The sequence below is a fragment of the Cucurbita moschata genome, unplaced genomic scaffold (assembly GCF_002738365.1).
Source record: "Cucurbita moschata cultivar Rifu unplaced genomic scaffold, Cmos_1.0 Cmo_Scf00002, whole genome shotgun sequence".
NCBI lineage: Eukaryota > Viridiplantae > Streptophyta > Magnoliopsida > Cucurbitales > Cucurbitaceae > Cucurbita > Cucurbita moschata.
Window position 1 is genome coordinate 4,810,018 of NW_019268518.1, and position 13,196 is coordinate 4,823,213.

General features: G+C 36.5%; 3 protein-coding genes across 5 annotated transcripts; 2 read left to right on the forward strand and 1 right to left on the reverse strand.

Moving 5' to 3' along the window:
- Positions 1–432: 432 nt before the first annotated feature.
- On the forward strand, positions 433–5,202 carry LOC111459266 (receptor protein-tyrosine kinase CEPR2-like). 2 transcript variants are annotated; one of them, XM_023102090.1, is made up of 3 exons: positions 433–1,318; positions 1,671–4,302; positions 4,611–5,202. In XM_023102090.1, exons 2-3 carry the CDS (start codon positions 1,755–1,757, stop codon positions 4,976–4,978), a joined length of 2,916 nt encoding a protein of 971 aa, XP_022957858.1. In that variant the 5' UTR covers positions 433–1,318; positions 1,671–1,754; the 3' UTR covers positions 4,979–5,202. The 2 variants fall into 2 exon arrangements, with proteins under 2 accessions (XP_022957858.1, XP_022957849.1); XM_023102081.1 differs by having other exon boundaries at positions 434–1,318; positions 1,686–4,302.
- A 1,137-nt stretch (positions 5,203–6,339) lies between these two features.
- LOC111459322 (adenylate kinase, chloroplastic-like) lies at positions 6,340–10,534 on the reverse strand. 2 transcript variants are annotated; one of them, XM_023102181.1, is made up of 7 exons: positions 10,134–10,534; positions 9,565–9,660; positions 8,280–8,408; positions 8,073–8,207; positions 7,552–7,698; positions 7,288–7,362; positions 6,340–6,732 (listed from the first exon to the last, which is right to left on the reverse strand). In XM_023102181.1, the coding sequence occupies exons 1-7, from the start codon at positions 10,317–10,319 to the stop codon at positions 6,628–6,630; spliced, it is 873 nt and encodes a 290-aa protein (XP_022957949.1). In that variant the 5' UTR covers positions 10,320–10,534; the 3' UTR covers positions 6,340–6,627. The 2 variants fall into 2 exon arrangements, with proteins under 2 accessions (XP_022957949.1, XP_022957940.1); XM_023102172.1 differs by having other exon boundaries at positions 10,125–10,534.
- A 1,019-nt stretch (positions 10,535–11,553) lies between these two features.
- Positions 11,554–12,277, forward strand: LOC111459340 (protein phosphatase 1 regulatory subunit INH3-like). Its single transcript, XM_023102205.1, has one exon. The coding sequence runs from the start codon at positions 11,676–11,678 to the stop codon at positions 12,021–12,023; it is 348 nt and encodes a 115-aa protein (XP_022957973.1). The 5' UTR covers positions 11,554–11,675; the 3' UTR covers positions 12,024–12,277.
- Positions 12,278–13,196: the final 919 nt, after the last annotated feature.

Sequence of the window (13,196 nt, forward strand, 5' to 3'; positions counted from 1 at the left end):
AAAAAAAAAAAAAAAAAAAAAAAAAATATTTAAAAAGCTTCAAGAGAGTAATGATTTCGTAGAAGGATATATAAGGGAAGTGAAGATGGATAAAAACCCAACCATAGGTTTGTTTTTATTATTATTATTTATCCAATCCTGGGAAACCTGGGGAACCGGTCACATGTAGAATTTTGAAAAAATAAAAGAAAAAGAAAAAGAAAAAGAAAAAAGGGTGGAATGAAAAATGAGTCGAATCTCCAATGATTGGGGTGAAGGAAAGGGTAATTAAATAAATAATAAAGAATAAAGAATAAAGAATAATAAATATGAGGGATTTTGGAAAATGAAAAAAAGCTGCTATCTCTTTTGTTACGTATCAAAGTTGATGGATTCCACTCCCATCATCATTCAATCTAAATTCAGATGGGATCTAAAGGGTGGTGGTGTGGTGGAAGAAACAAGAAAAGGAGTGGAATTAGTAAATTTTTATCCAAATATCACCCACTTCCCCCCCTCTTCTCCTGCTCTTCGCCTTCAAAACTGTTCCCAAATAAACTCTCTCTCTCTCTCTCTCTCTCTCTCTCTCTCTCTGTAATCTCTCTCATTTCTCTCCCACAAAAAGCACTTCATAACTCAGAGTAGTCTCTCTCTCCTCCTCCTCCTCTCTCTCTCTGTAATCTTTCTCTTTTCTCCCCCACCGATACAAAAAGCATTTCACAAGTCACAGAGTAGGTCTCTCTCTCTCTTTCTTCCCTCTCTCCCTCTCTCCCTCTCTCTCTCTTCTCTCCCACCAATACAAAAAGCATTTCATAAGTCACAGAGTAGGTCTCTTTCTCTCTCTTTCCCTCTCTCTGCTTCTGTAAGCTTCTCTCTCTCTTCTCTCTCTTCTCTCCCACCAATACAAAAGCACTTCACAAGTCACAGAGTAGGTCTCTCTCAGTCTCTCTCTCTCTCTCTTCTCTCCCACCAATACAAAAAGCACTTCACAAGTCACAGAGAACGTCTCTCTCAGTCGCTCTGTTTGCTTAAGTTTCCACCAAAAGTGAGTATCGTAGCACATCCAAGGAACTTCACTTCTACTTATAAGTTCCTTTCATTCCTTCTACAATCTCCATTTCTCACCCAATTCCCTGCAACCAAACACTCCCTTTCTAGAAAAAAGAAAAAAGAAAAAAATGATGAACACTTACTGTTCTTCCCTGCAAGCTGAAGAAAACCCTCTTAAGTTACTGTAAGAATTTATGATCTGTTTGGGAAGATGCTGAATTAAGGGTCGAGGATAGAGAGTTTCTAGCAGAGGAAATAATGGAGGAGATGGAGTAAGTTCTTGCTTCAGGTAAGATTTAAGCATCAAAAGCACTTACAAACAGTAATGGAAGAATGATATGCAAATTTTCTTCTTCTTCTTCTTCCTCCAGTTTACTTCCATGATGAGCAATAGTTTAGCTTTGATATGAGTGGCTTTGAAGTAAATCTCTTTCTTCTTTTCCACTAATCATGAATATCATGTACCAATTATGAAGGAAAATCCACTTGTTCACCCAAAAATGACATCCTAACATACACCTGTTTTTGTTTTTGGTTTTCCTTTGATTCATATCTTTTCATCCCAACAACCACTGATTTTCTGTACACTATATATCAACAGTTGATATGGAACTGTATTGTTTTTCCTTTCATGACTACAGATGTTTGGAGTGTAGGTGCCACGAAGGGTATTGATCGAGCGGACTCGATCGTAGATACTGTGAGGATTATTCTCAATCTCCCCAATGGAGAAGTTCCATGTTTATTCCCTGTTGATCTTTCTTTTGGTTTCAAGTCTTTTTGTTTCAACTCTGTCTCTTCCGATCGAGACTCGAGCATTGCTTCGTTTCAAAGAGAATCTCAAAGACCCGGCAGGTTTTCTTCATTCTTGGATTGATTCTGAATCCCCTTGTGGGTTCTCCGGTGTTACTTGCGACCGGTTTTCCGGGAGAGTTGTTGAGATTTCGTTGGAAAACAAGTCGCTTTCTGGTGAGATTTCTCCATCTATTTCTGTTCTGCAAAGTCTCACAACACTTTCATTGGCCTCAAACCACATTTCTGGGGTACTTCCTTATCAACTGATGAACTGTAGCAATCTTAAAGTACTGAATCTCACTGCCAACGAAATGGTTGGGAGAATTCCTGATCTTTCTCAGCTGAGAAATTTGGAGGCTTTTGATCTATCTATCAACTTTTTCTCTGGTCAATTCCCATTCTGGGTTGGGAATTTAACTGGATTGGTATCTCTTGGTCTAGGTGAAAATGAGTTTGAGACAGGTGAAATACCAGAATCTATTGGAAATTTGAAGAACTTAACTTGGCTATATCTAGCGAATGCTTATTTGAGAGGAGAAATACCAGAGTCTCTGTTTGAATTGAAGGCAATACAGACATTGGATCTTTCAAGGAACAAACTTTCTGGTAAACTCTCCAAGTCAATATCCAAGTTGAAGAATCTGAATAAGCTTGAACTTTTTGTGAACCGTTTGACTGGAGAAATCCCACCAGAGATTTCGAACCTTACCCTTCTGCAAGAAATCGATATTTCGGCAAATAATTTCTACGGGGAGTTGCCTGAAGAGGTCGGGAACCTGAGGAATTTGGTGGTTTTTCAGTCGTATGAAAACAACTTCTCTGGAAAGCTTCCTGAAGGGTTTGGAAATATGCAGAATCTTACTGCATTTTCCATCTATAGGAACAACTTTTCTGGGGAATTTCCTGTGAATTTCGGCAGATTTGCGCCTCTCGACAGTATTGACATATCAGAGAACCAATTTTCAGGTGATTTCCCCAAGTTCTTGTGTGAGAATGGGAAGTTGCAGTTCTTACTTGCTCTGGAAAATAGATTTTCAGGTGAGCTGCCACTTTCTCTAGCTGAGTGCAAATCACTGCAAAGGTTCAGAATAAGTAACAATCAAATGTCAGGCAGGATTCCAGATGAGGTTTGGGCTCTTCCTAATGCAAAAATGATTGATTTTAGTGACAATGAATTTACTGGAGTCATATCCCCAAACATTGGTTTATCAACTAGCTTGAGCCAATTGATTTTGCTAAACAATAAGTTTTCAGGTAAGCTTCCATCAGAGCTTGGCAAGTTGACAAATTTAGAAAGGCTTTACTTGAGTAACAATGACTTCAATGGAGAAATACCTTCTGAAATTGGTTTTCTCAGGCAACTTTCATCATTACACCTGGAAGTAAATTCTTTGAATGGATCAATCACACTGGAGATTGGGAATTGTGAAAGACTTGTGGACATAAATTTTGCTCACAACTCTCTTAGTGGCACTATTCCATCTTCATTTTCATTAATCAGCTCTTTGAACTCTCTGAATCTCTCAAGCAACAAACTTACAGGGATAATCCCGGAGTACTTGGAGAAAATGAAACTAAGTTCGATTGATTTGTCGGGTAATCAGCTCTTTGGAAGGGTTCCATCCAGTCTTCTGGCAATGAGTGGAGACAAAGCATTTTTGGACAACAAAGAACTCTGTGTTGATGAAAACTACAGAGAAAGGATAAAAACAAGCCTGACTACTTGTACTGGAAAGCATAGTCAAAAAGGGGTGCTAGAGGATAAACTTGTATTTTTCAGTATCATAGTCTCCATCTTGGTTTGTGTATTAGCAGGGCTAGTGTTGGTAAGTTGTAATTACTTGAAGCGCAGTGAGACAGGCTCAGAGACCAGTCAGGAAGGGGATCAACAAGGAGCTCCAAAATGGAAAATTGCATCATTTCATCAAGTGGAAATTGATGCAGATGAAATAGGCAACTTTGAAGAAGACAATTTGATAGGGAGTGGAGGAACGGGAAAAGTTTATCGGTTGGATCTGAAGAAAAACGGCAGTACGGTGGCTGTTAAGCAGCTCTGGAAAGGAGATGCAATGAAGGTGTTGGCAGCAGAAATGGAGATTTTGGGGAAGATAAGACATAGAAACATCTTGAAGCTCTATGCTTGCTTAATGAGAGAGGGATCTAGTTATCTAGTTTTTGATTACATGATTAATGGAAACCTGCGTGAAGCACTTCAAAAACAAATCAAAGGTGGGCAGCCTGAATTGGACTGGAACCAGAGGTACAGGATTGCCTTGGGGGCAGCAAGGGGAATTGCTTACTTGCATCATGATTGTTCACCGCCTATAATTCATAGAGATATAAAATCAACAAACATACTTCTAGATGGAGATTATGAACCAAAAATAGCTGATTTTGGAGTGGCAAAGGTTGCAGATCAGTTTCAAAGTGTTTCAGAGAACAGCTCTCTTGCTGGCACTCATGGTTATATTGCTCCTGGTGAGTTATTCTCTCCAATCAGCCTCCCTATTTTTCCCCCCACTAGATATTACTTGATGCACTTGATAAACAAATACTTCCATTGATGACCTTTCTCTTGCAACACTTGCAAATTTCTAGCCTAATATTCATACTTCTAATTTCATTCTGATCAACTAGGCATTTTTCTCCTTTTGTAAAAAGTCGCCTAAAGTTCAACTTGTTTCTGCTCTACAGATACAGATGTATTTTGCTTGTTGTTTAACATCATCATAATCAAGTTGAACATGAAAATAATATTAACTAATTCATGCAACTTTCCTCTACAGAGCTAGCATATACTCCAAAAGTTTCAGAAAAGAGTGATGTGTACAGTTATGGTGTGGTGCTGTTGGAATTGATTACTGGTAGGAAAGCAATCGAAGATGAATATGGAGAAGGAAAAGATATTGTTTACTGGGTTTCAACACACCTCAATGAGCGTGATAATGTTCTCAAGCTTCTGGACGTTAAAGTTGCATCTGAAGTCGTCCAAAATGACATGATTAAAGTCCTGAAGATTGCTGTACTTTGCACAACAAAGCTTCCATCACTTCGCCCTTCTATGAGAGAGGTAGTGAAGATGCTATTAGACGCTGATCCTTACTCTTCTTCAATGCCCCTGAAAAACAGTTCAACTAAAAAACATTTCGTTTAGTTCATCAATGAGAATGTAAGATAAGTCTTTGCCGTAACGATCAAAGTACTCAAGATTTTTGCTGCTGCAATCAGAGTCTTTGCCATCATATAAGACCATAGCCTGTATTCAATTAGTGAGTTCTGGAGATCTCCCACAAACTCAGACCTTAGCATAAAACTAAGGATAATATATTTGTAGAGCTCATCAAATGAAGTGTGTATAAGAGAATTTTCTTTCCTGAAGACTGTTGAAGTCCTATTCCTTCACATTTAAAAAGCGAAGTTTCTTTTATACATAACTACAACATTGATGCAAAAACATTGTCCAACTTTCAAGTTGGAAGTTTCACATCAGATAATTTCCGAGGCCCATAAGCGAAATTTATGGTGTCCATGATGCGATCACTCCCACCGTAATGACAAAACATGGAAGAGATCCTGCATTTGTATGGTAAATGGTATCAGATGTTAGTTTTCAACAATCCATCCACCAACCACCTCCCTGCCAGCAATGGTGTCCGGTGCCAATATCCAAGGGCCTGTTTACAACAAAATATGTTAATAGTTTCAATCCTTACAAACAGGTTTCTTTGATTTGTTACACACTTCTAGAAACGTGTGTTAGATCCTATAAACCATTCCCTTCTGCACAAGGAGCTCTAGTTGTCCTGCAAAAATAAGACAAGACAGAAGCACATGGGCAAGAGATTGGAAAAATCAGAGAAGACAATGGAAAACTTCTTATTGGGAGTGCATATTAAGAATGTAAGCATACGAAGATACCCATCAATATCTTCCTATTACAGTCATAAATTATGAACTGCACCCACCACCAAACAGTCTCAAATACTAGGCATTCATTATTTTGGTTCCTAAAATTCTCAACTCATAACATATTTATCCTAATTATAAGACAAAACGTCTCAACACGCAGAAATAGTTGGAGAGACAAGAGACTAACAGAACAGACTGTTTTCCCTTATTTGGTTTGTTCTCAAGTCATGATTTGAATTCAAAAGAAATGCTGAGAGTCTATCAAAATGCTAGATTGAGTCAAAAACCTCAGTATTATGAATGACAAGACATCTAAAGGTAAGGAAGCTTCTCAAACTATTTTTCAATTTAGCTCAAGCAAACTTATTACACTATTAAGAATTGATTTATCTCAAATATACAAAAATTGCAAATAAACAGTTCATGATAGGTAATTTATCGATCCCTTGATGCATCAAAATTGCACCAGTAATCATTTTTTCCATTACAAATAGTCAGACCAGTTTTCATTTAACGCCTACCATACAAATCATTAAATATAATGAAATAAAAAACCTATGCTTACCATAAAAATTATCGAAGCAAACGAAATGGAAAAAACCCTAAGAATTTATCACTCTTCTTTGAAATTCCATTTCAATCATTTTATTGATACTACTACATTGGGTAAGATGAAAGTAAATGCACTACAAGCTTTTCTGGTCTCAAGCCACCTCGTAACACTACATAATGATGTTTTCTCATGTTTATTGCTTTTGTACAGAGTCACAGTAAAAATGTAATTAATAGATAAGGCTTCCCTATCCACCGAAAAAAAATGATACAAAAAAGATCCATTTCGCTGAGTATGTAATCTCACAAACTCAAAAGGGGCCTAACCATGCTGCAAGTTATCTATGTGGCTAGAGATCCTATAGCAGCCTTCCGTTGCTCTAGAAGTCCTGTTAGCAGTCTATCTATTTGATCAAATACAACTGCCTTTGGCGCATTTCCATTCACCTGAAAGGAGGAAAAATAGTTTTCGAGTACTATACTGATGAACAGATGCAGAACAACCACAATTGATACTATACAAGTCAGTAATGTTCATCATTTGTGATTTCTTTTGGACAATAAAGACATTTAGACCTTATTTGATAGCCATTTTATTTTTTATTTTTTGTTTTGAAAATTGTGTTTGAATTTCATAATTTTTCTATCATGGATTTCATCTTTCTTTAGTTAGTTAAATTTTGAAAACAAAAACAAGTTCTTGAAAACTACTTATATTTTCCAAAAATGTATGCGGGAAATATCATTTATATGCTTAATTTTTAAAAAACAAAAAATACTCTGTGAGGCAAAAGGAATGAAAATTTATCAAATCCATAGAGTCTTTACTAATTCAGATTCTCAAGTAAAATAAAGGCATTTACCAGAGACTTCTTCCAGAAATGAAAAGAATAAACAACAGGCTAAATGCACAGGTACATTTCTCTTGTTCTTTTTTCGTTTTTTGAATTTCTGTTTTCCCCAATAAGGGGAGTGATGGTCGATGGGGGCTAAATTGCATACCTTAACTGTTACATCTTGATACAATGAAAGAACATCCTCCAGATTCTGGTGGTGAGTCTGCAATCTTAACCTCACCTGAAACCCCCAATGGCAGGGAACACAGTCAATATTTCAATAGCGCAAGTGCTCAGAAACAGGCAAAATTATGGAGATTAAGAAGCTTGCCCAAGAATGATCCAAACAAAACCTTGTTAAATATACACACCACCATAGATAATGGTTTGAAATGACAGACCAAAATAGATACAGTGTTAAAGAAAATACCCTTTCTTCAGTATCATCAAAGCGCTGTGTAAGTCTGGCAGCAACTTCTTCATTGTCGGGAGGAAAATACTTCAAGTGATATATCTTACCAGTAACGGGATCCAGTCTTCTTCCAACAACTCTCTCAACAAGAATTTCTTCGGGGACCTACAATTATAAACCGAGGTTGCTGTAAGTTCTGGTCTTGAAGATGTTTGTTAAGAGTAGACCATAACAAAAGCTATGATCCCCGTGGCATAGCATACAATGCACATAAGGTAGTGAAATTTTCGTAAAAGTAATGCTAATCCACTTAGACATCATCAAAAATTCAAAAAGCCACAAATCAAGATAAAAATGCGTATGCAACCCAAATCAACCTACCGACATTAAATTTATTTTGCTTTTTTCTTCTTTTTCCTGATAGAAACCCATGTATTAAAAAACAAAAAAGAACCAGTACTGACACTCCTCAATCTTGGCAATTCAGTGTAAAAGTGCAAGTTTTGAAACTTAAATCAGCATCATTGAACAAATCTTACTTCAAGAAGAATGAAAAGATCAGGCTCAAAGCCAACTTCCTTAAGAGCATTTGCTTGAGAAGAACTCCTAGGATAACCATCCAAGAGCCAACCCTTTTCCTGAGCATCAGGTTGTGACAGCCGCTCCTTTACCATCTACAAGATACTGGCAGGCACATTACAGACGAAAATTACCACATACGAAAATAATAATATAGATTTTCCTACCAGCGCAACTATTTCATTAGGAACTAATAGTCCTTTCTCCATGTAATCTTTCGCTCGCTTCCCATTTTTGCTGCCACTATTGACTTCTGCCCTGAGTAAATCTCCAGCAGCGATATGCACCAAACCATACTGCACATAGGAGAATGACTTGATTCAATCTGCTATTCTCCAGGGGAAATAAAACATGAGAAATTTATAGAGCATAAACAAAGATTGTAGGGCAATAACAAAAATTGAAGTATGAGCACAGACAGGGAATAGGTTTGGTCAAAACATATAAGACTTCAATGGAGATATAGGCATCAAGAAAAATGGAAGTAAGCCTACTAAAGTGGAAACTGATCATCACATATCGATTTACAGTTGATACTTGTTTTCCCCAAATAAGGAACAGCCACAATAGTGTTCAATAGTGAATTATATCATCTTTATCCTTTTCTAATAGAAAAGGATAAAATGGAGAATAGCTCAAGAATCTACTTTCTTAACTCAAATCTACCCTCTCCAAATTCCTTGACTTTTATTTTTTAATATCTGGGAGTATTCGGGCCCGCTTGTGGGAACTTCAATTATTCTCACGGAACAACCATCTAACCATACTACATTATCTTTCTTGATCACTCAGCTAACTCATTTCCCAACTCCAAGAAGTATTTTCAAATATTCTTCCTAGAATGTCCATGTAACGGTCCAAGCCACCAATCATTATTGTCTTCTTTGGACTTTTTCTTTTAGGCTTTCTCTCAAGATTTTTAAAACGCGTCTCCTACATATTATCCTCTTTGGACTTTCTCTTTTGGGCTTCCCCTCAAGATTTTTAAAATGCGTCTCCTAGGGAGAGGTACATTACAATTCTAGGGAGAGGTTTCCACGCCCTTATAAAGAATAATTCTTGTTCTCCTCCCCAACCGATGTGGGATCTCACAATCCACCCCCTTTGAGGTCTAGCGTTCTCACTGGCACTCGTTCCTTTCTCCAATCAACGTGGGATCTCACAGTCCAAACTCTAACCTCTTTTAGAACGGGCGAGGGGAGAGAATATTAGGGAAAGCATCTTCAGTACACACCACGCCCTCCTCTTCTCGGCAAATTATCCTAATCAGCGGAGTTTAAAACATATGAAGCTGATAGCCTCCAGATTAAGATTTTACCTCCTCACAAACAATGGCGACCTAAATTCTCTGTCGGAGAAATAGATATATGCAATTAGCATAGCTTATTGTCAGTGAGGGCCAATAGAAAAATAGAATATTTCGGAGGCTCGCTTGTTAATGAAATTGCTTACTTTCCGAGTAATAAGTTCGCATTGTGTGCCTTTGCCTGAAGCAGGAGCACCGGATATCTTGATTCTAAGAGGCTCTGGCGTTGCACGCGCCGTAACCTGCCAGCATATACAACCAAGTTCAATCGACATAAACAACAAACCACTCAATTTCCAAAGCGTTATCGGGGTTAAAAGGAGTGAATCCCACGATCATATCGGCACATTGTAAATTCCGCCACTAAAACGTGTTTGATTGTAAATAAAGTTCGAACTCGAAGTTCTTCCATTCCCTAACTACTAGCAATTTCATATCGTTTTAATCACCCGGGAGTTCACCAAAATAATAATAATAAGTCAAAAGCCGCATTCTGTTCTCGTTCAATCCGACTAATTCCACCAACACTAAGAACATTCACCAAAAAGATAAAATCAAATCGACTCAAATTTAGATTAAAAAATTGCGATCAAGTCGACTTAAATTTAGATTAAAAAAATGCGATTAAATCGACTCAAATTTAGATTAAAAAAATGCGATCAAATCGACTCAAATTTAGATTTAAAAAAATGCGATCAAATCATACAGTAAATACATGAGAAATCGTAGCTTTCGGATACAGCGAAATATCCAAGCACGGTAGACTTAGGTCTCGGCAGTGACGAGTAAACGAGATTGAATTGTTCGAAACATAAGGCAAATGATTCGGTTGCCGTTGCCGAGACGACAAGAGTCGATTCGGACAAGCAAACGCTGTGAAACTCGAATAATAGAGCGCCATGCTTCAGCTTCCTCCGACTCACTCTCCGCTCAGCTCCACCGCTGTCCGTCGGAACCTCCGGCACTCAGCAGAAGCAGCTTCACTAGAATCACTCCAGTGAAACGCCGTCGATCTTGATCTTGATGTTATCGAAGCGAAGTGACCGCCACTTTTCCTCTTTGTTTTCGTCCAAAAAACTCAGCTTATTATTTGCTTTCCATTTTTGGATGTTTAATCAATTCTTTGGTCACTTTAATCAACTTGGAGTTGTCGTTCCTAAGTTTCGAAACTTTAATTTGATTCGATATTGAAAGAGGGCATTTTTGGCATTTCACACGTGATCAATGTATTTCACGTTTTTTTGCTTTTATTTGTGATTTTTATTTTTATTTTTGTTAGTTTGAGAAATTATATATTTATATATATATATATATGTACAATTTAATATTGAAATTTAAAATTTTAAAAATTATATTAAACATTGTATTCTAATTGTTTTAATATAAATTGTACATTTATTCAATAAAATAATTATTTGAAATTAATGTTTTTTTTAAATATATATAAAAAGATACGAATAAAATTAAAATAATTCGATACCTACAAATTTATTTATTATTTATTTATTTTTAATTTGGTCAAGATCTCTAAAAAAAATAATTTTTGGTAGGGATAGAAATTGAAATGGTTTCAAATTCAAGGACCAATGTGTAAATAATTTAAAATTTGAGTGATTAATTAGAAATACGAATCCAAATATTGAAGTTAAATATGTACTTTAAACGATAAAAAAAATATATTTTTTTTCAACTAATATAAAAAAAAAACTAAGAATTATTTTAAAAAGATTAAAATCATTTTTAAATATGTTCATAATTATTCAAAATTAATTATTATAATATAAAAATGGTTATAATTCCGTTTTGGACCCTAAATAAAAAAGGAAATTTTTGCATGGATGAAGATTGAAACGGATTTTAAATTCAAGGACTAAATTGTAAATAATTTAAATATTTAAGGACTAATTAGAAATACAAATTTAAATATCATAGGTCATTTATAAGGATAAAAAAATATTTTTTTTAAAGCTCGATCAAATAAAAATTAAAGACATTATTTTTTAATAATTTAAAATCATTTTTTAATTATTATTAAAATCATTTTTGAATATAATAAAATTTATTTTAAAAATCTTGGTTTTTTATTTATTTTATTTATTTTTTATTTTTTAAACACTAAAATTTAGCCACAAAAGAATGGCGGCAAGGTTCGAGATGCGCGCGGACTAGTCTTTCTCGTGGGATATGAAAAAGCAGAAGCCATCGAAGACTCTATTCCCAATTCTCGTTCCGATCACGCAGAATTGTTTGATCACACATGGCTAGGTTACCGACGACCGCCGCCGGAGCATTAACGTCGTCCTCCCCTTCCCTCACAACCACTGTCGTCTTGGCCAACGGATCCTCTTCCTCTCAGCCACCCGAAACCCTAGTTCTCCGTCTCAATCGGAAGAAGAAGAAGGTCTCGTGGAAGGAAGGCACCGTCGACAACGAGTTCATGCAGAAGAAGAGCTCCAAGAAGTGCTGTATATTCCACAAGCAGAAGCCCTTTGACGAGGACGACAGCGACCAGGAGGATGACCACGGGCATAATCATCACCACGGGAATGAAAGCCCTTGCTGCTCTAGGGGAAACGGCGGGGACTCTTCAAGTAGAGTCAGTTGATAATTCAGATTACGTTGTAAAGCTGATGTTTCGAAAGGTTACTGAATTCGTGTTTTTGTTTTTTCTTAATCGGTTTGACTGTCCGATCATCTAATTTACATTTTTTCTTTTGTCGAAGTAATCGATAACATTTGCTTCTCGACGAACGATATGTTATCTATCCAATCGAGGGGTTTTCCCTATAACTCGAATCGTTATAGGTGGATGTATATTGGTCACCGTTTCACCGTTGAATGCTCGTGTTTCCTTTATCATTATCGGTCGTCTGGATCATCTTTTACTAATTATTGATTCGTTGACTTGAATTTTCTCTTTCTGCAATCTATCTCGTTGGATAATCGGCCTCTATTTTTCTGTTTTCATTCTCGTTCGGATAGTTTGTGGATTTTCGATTGAATTTCGATATCAAGATATCGGATATAATTGTGCAAATGGGTCTTGCAGATTATTTCCCCTGTTAACTGCATCTTGTTTCTTTTCCTGTAGTATTCACGAATATGGTTGGTATAGTTTTAGGGTCCTGTTTGCTATCCAAGTTCCTGCATCGAGACACCTATCAAGAAAATGAGCATATGAAAGATTAAGAGTGCCATTTTTAGTTTGAGATGTAGAAACCATCAGAAAACAACAACCGATGCGAGTTTGAGACCAGGATGAAGAATTACTGTAAAATCATCTCTTCTGTGTGTGAGATTCGAATGTGCACCAATGAAAGAAGCACTAACTAGGAGGTAAGGTGTAGGATGAAGGGCCGGAAAAGCAGACGTCTGCTGATCTATTTTTCAGGGACTCGAGAAAGATCGTCATTTTCATGCCTAATAGTAAGCTTGAGGCCTAGAATCCATTTGGTATAAAACTGGCCTTGGGTAGTTTTGAAATTCATCATCTGTTGAGTGGTTCAAGTCTGTGCAGTAGTTTAGTCTCTGTTTGAATTACAGCTTTTATTTTGTATAGAAACTGATTATGCTTATTTCTTTCCTTCAATCTAGGTTTTCATTAATTCCTGAAGACCAGATATTGTTGTTTGCTCTGGTAATTAATGATACTGATATCTTGCTGTTCATATCTTTATTGATCAGGTATCCCTTTCTTTTTTAATTTTTTTTAAAAAACTGTTTCTTGCTGTCTGATAAATTTCAGCCATGTAATCACTTTCCGACCAGCTGGTACCAT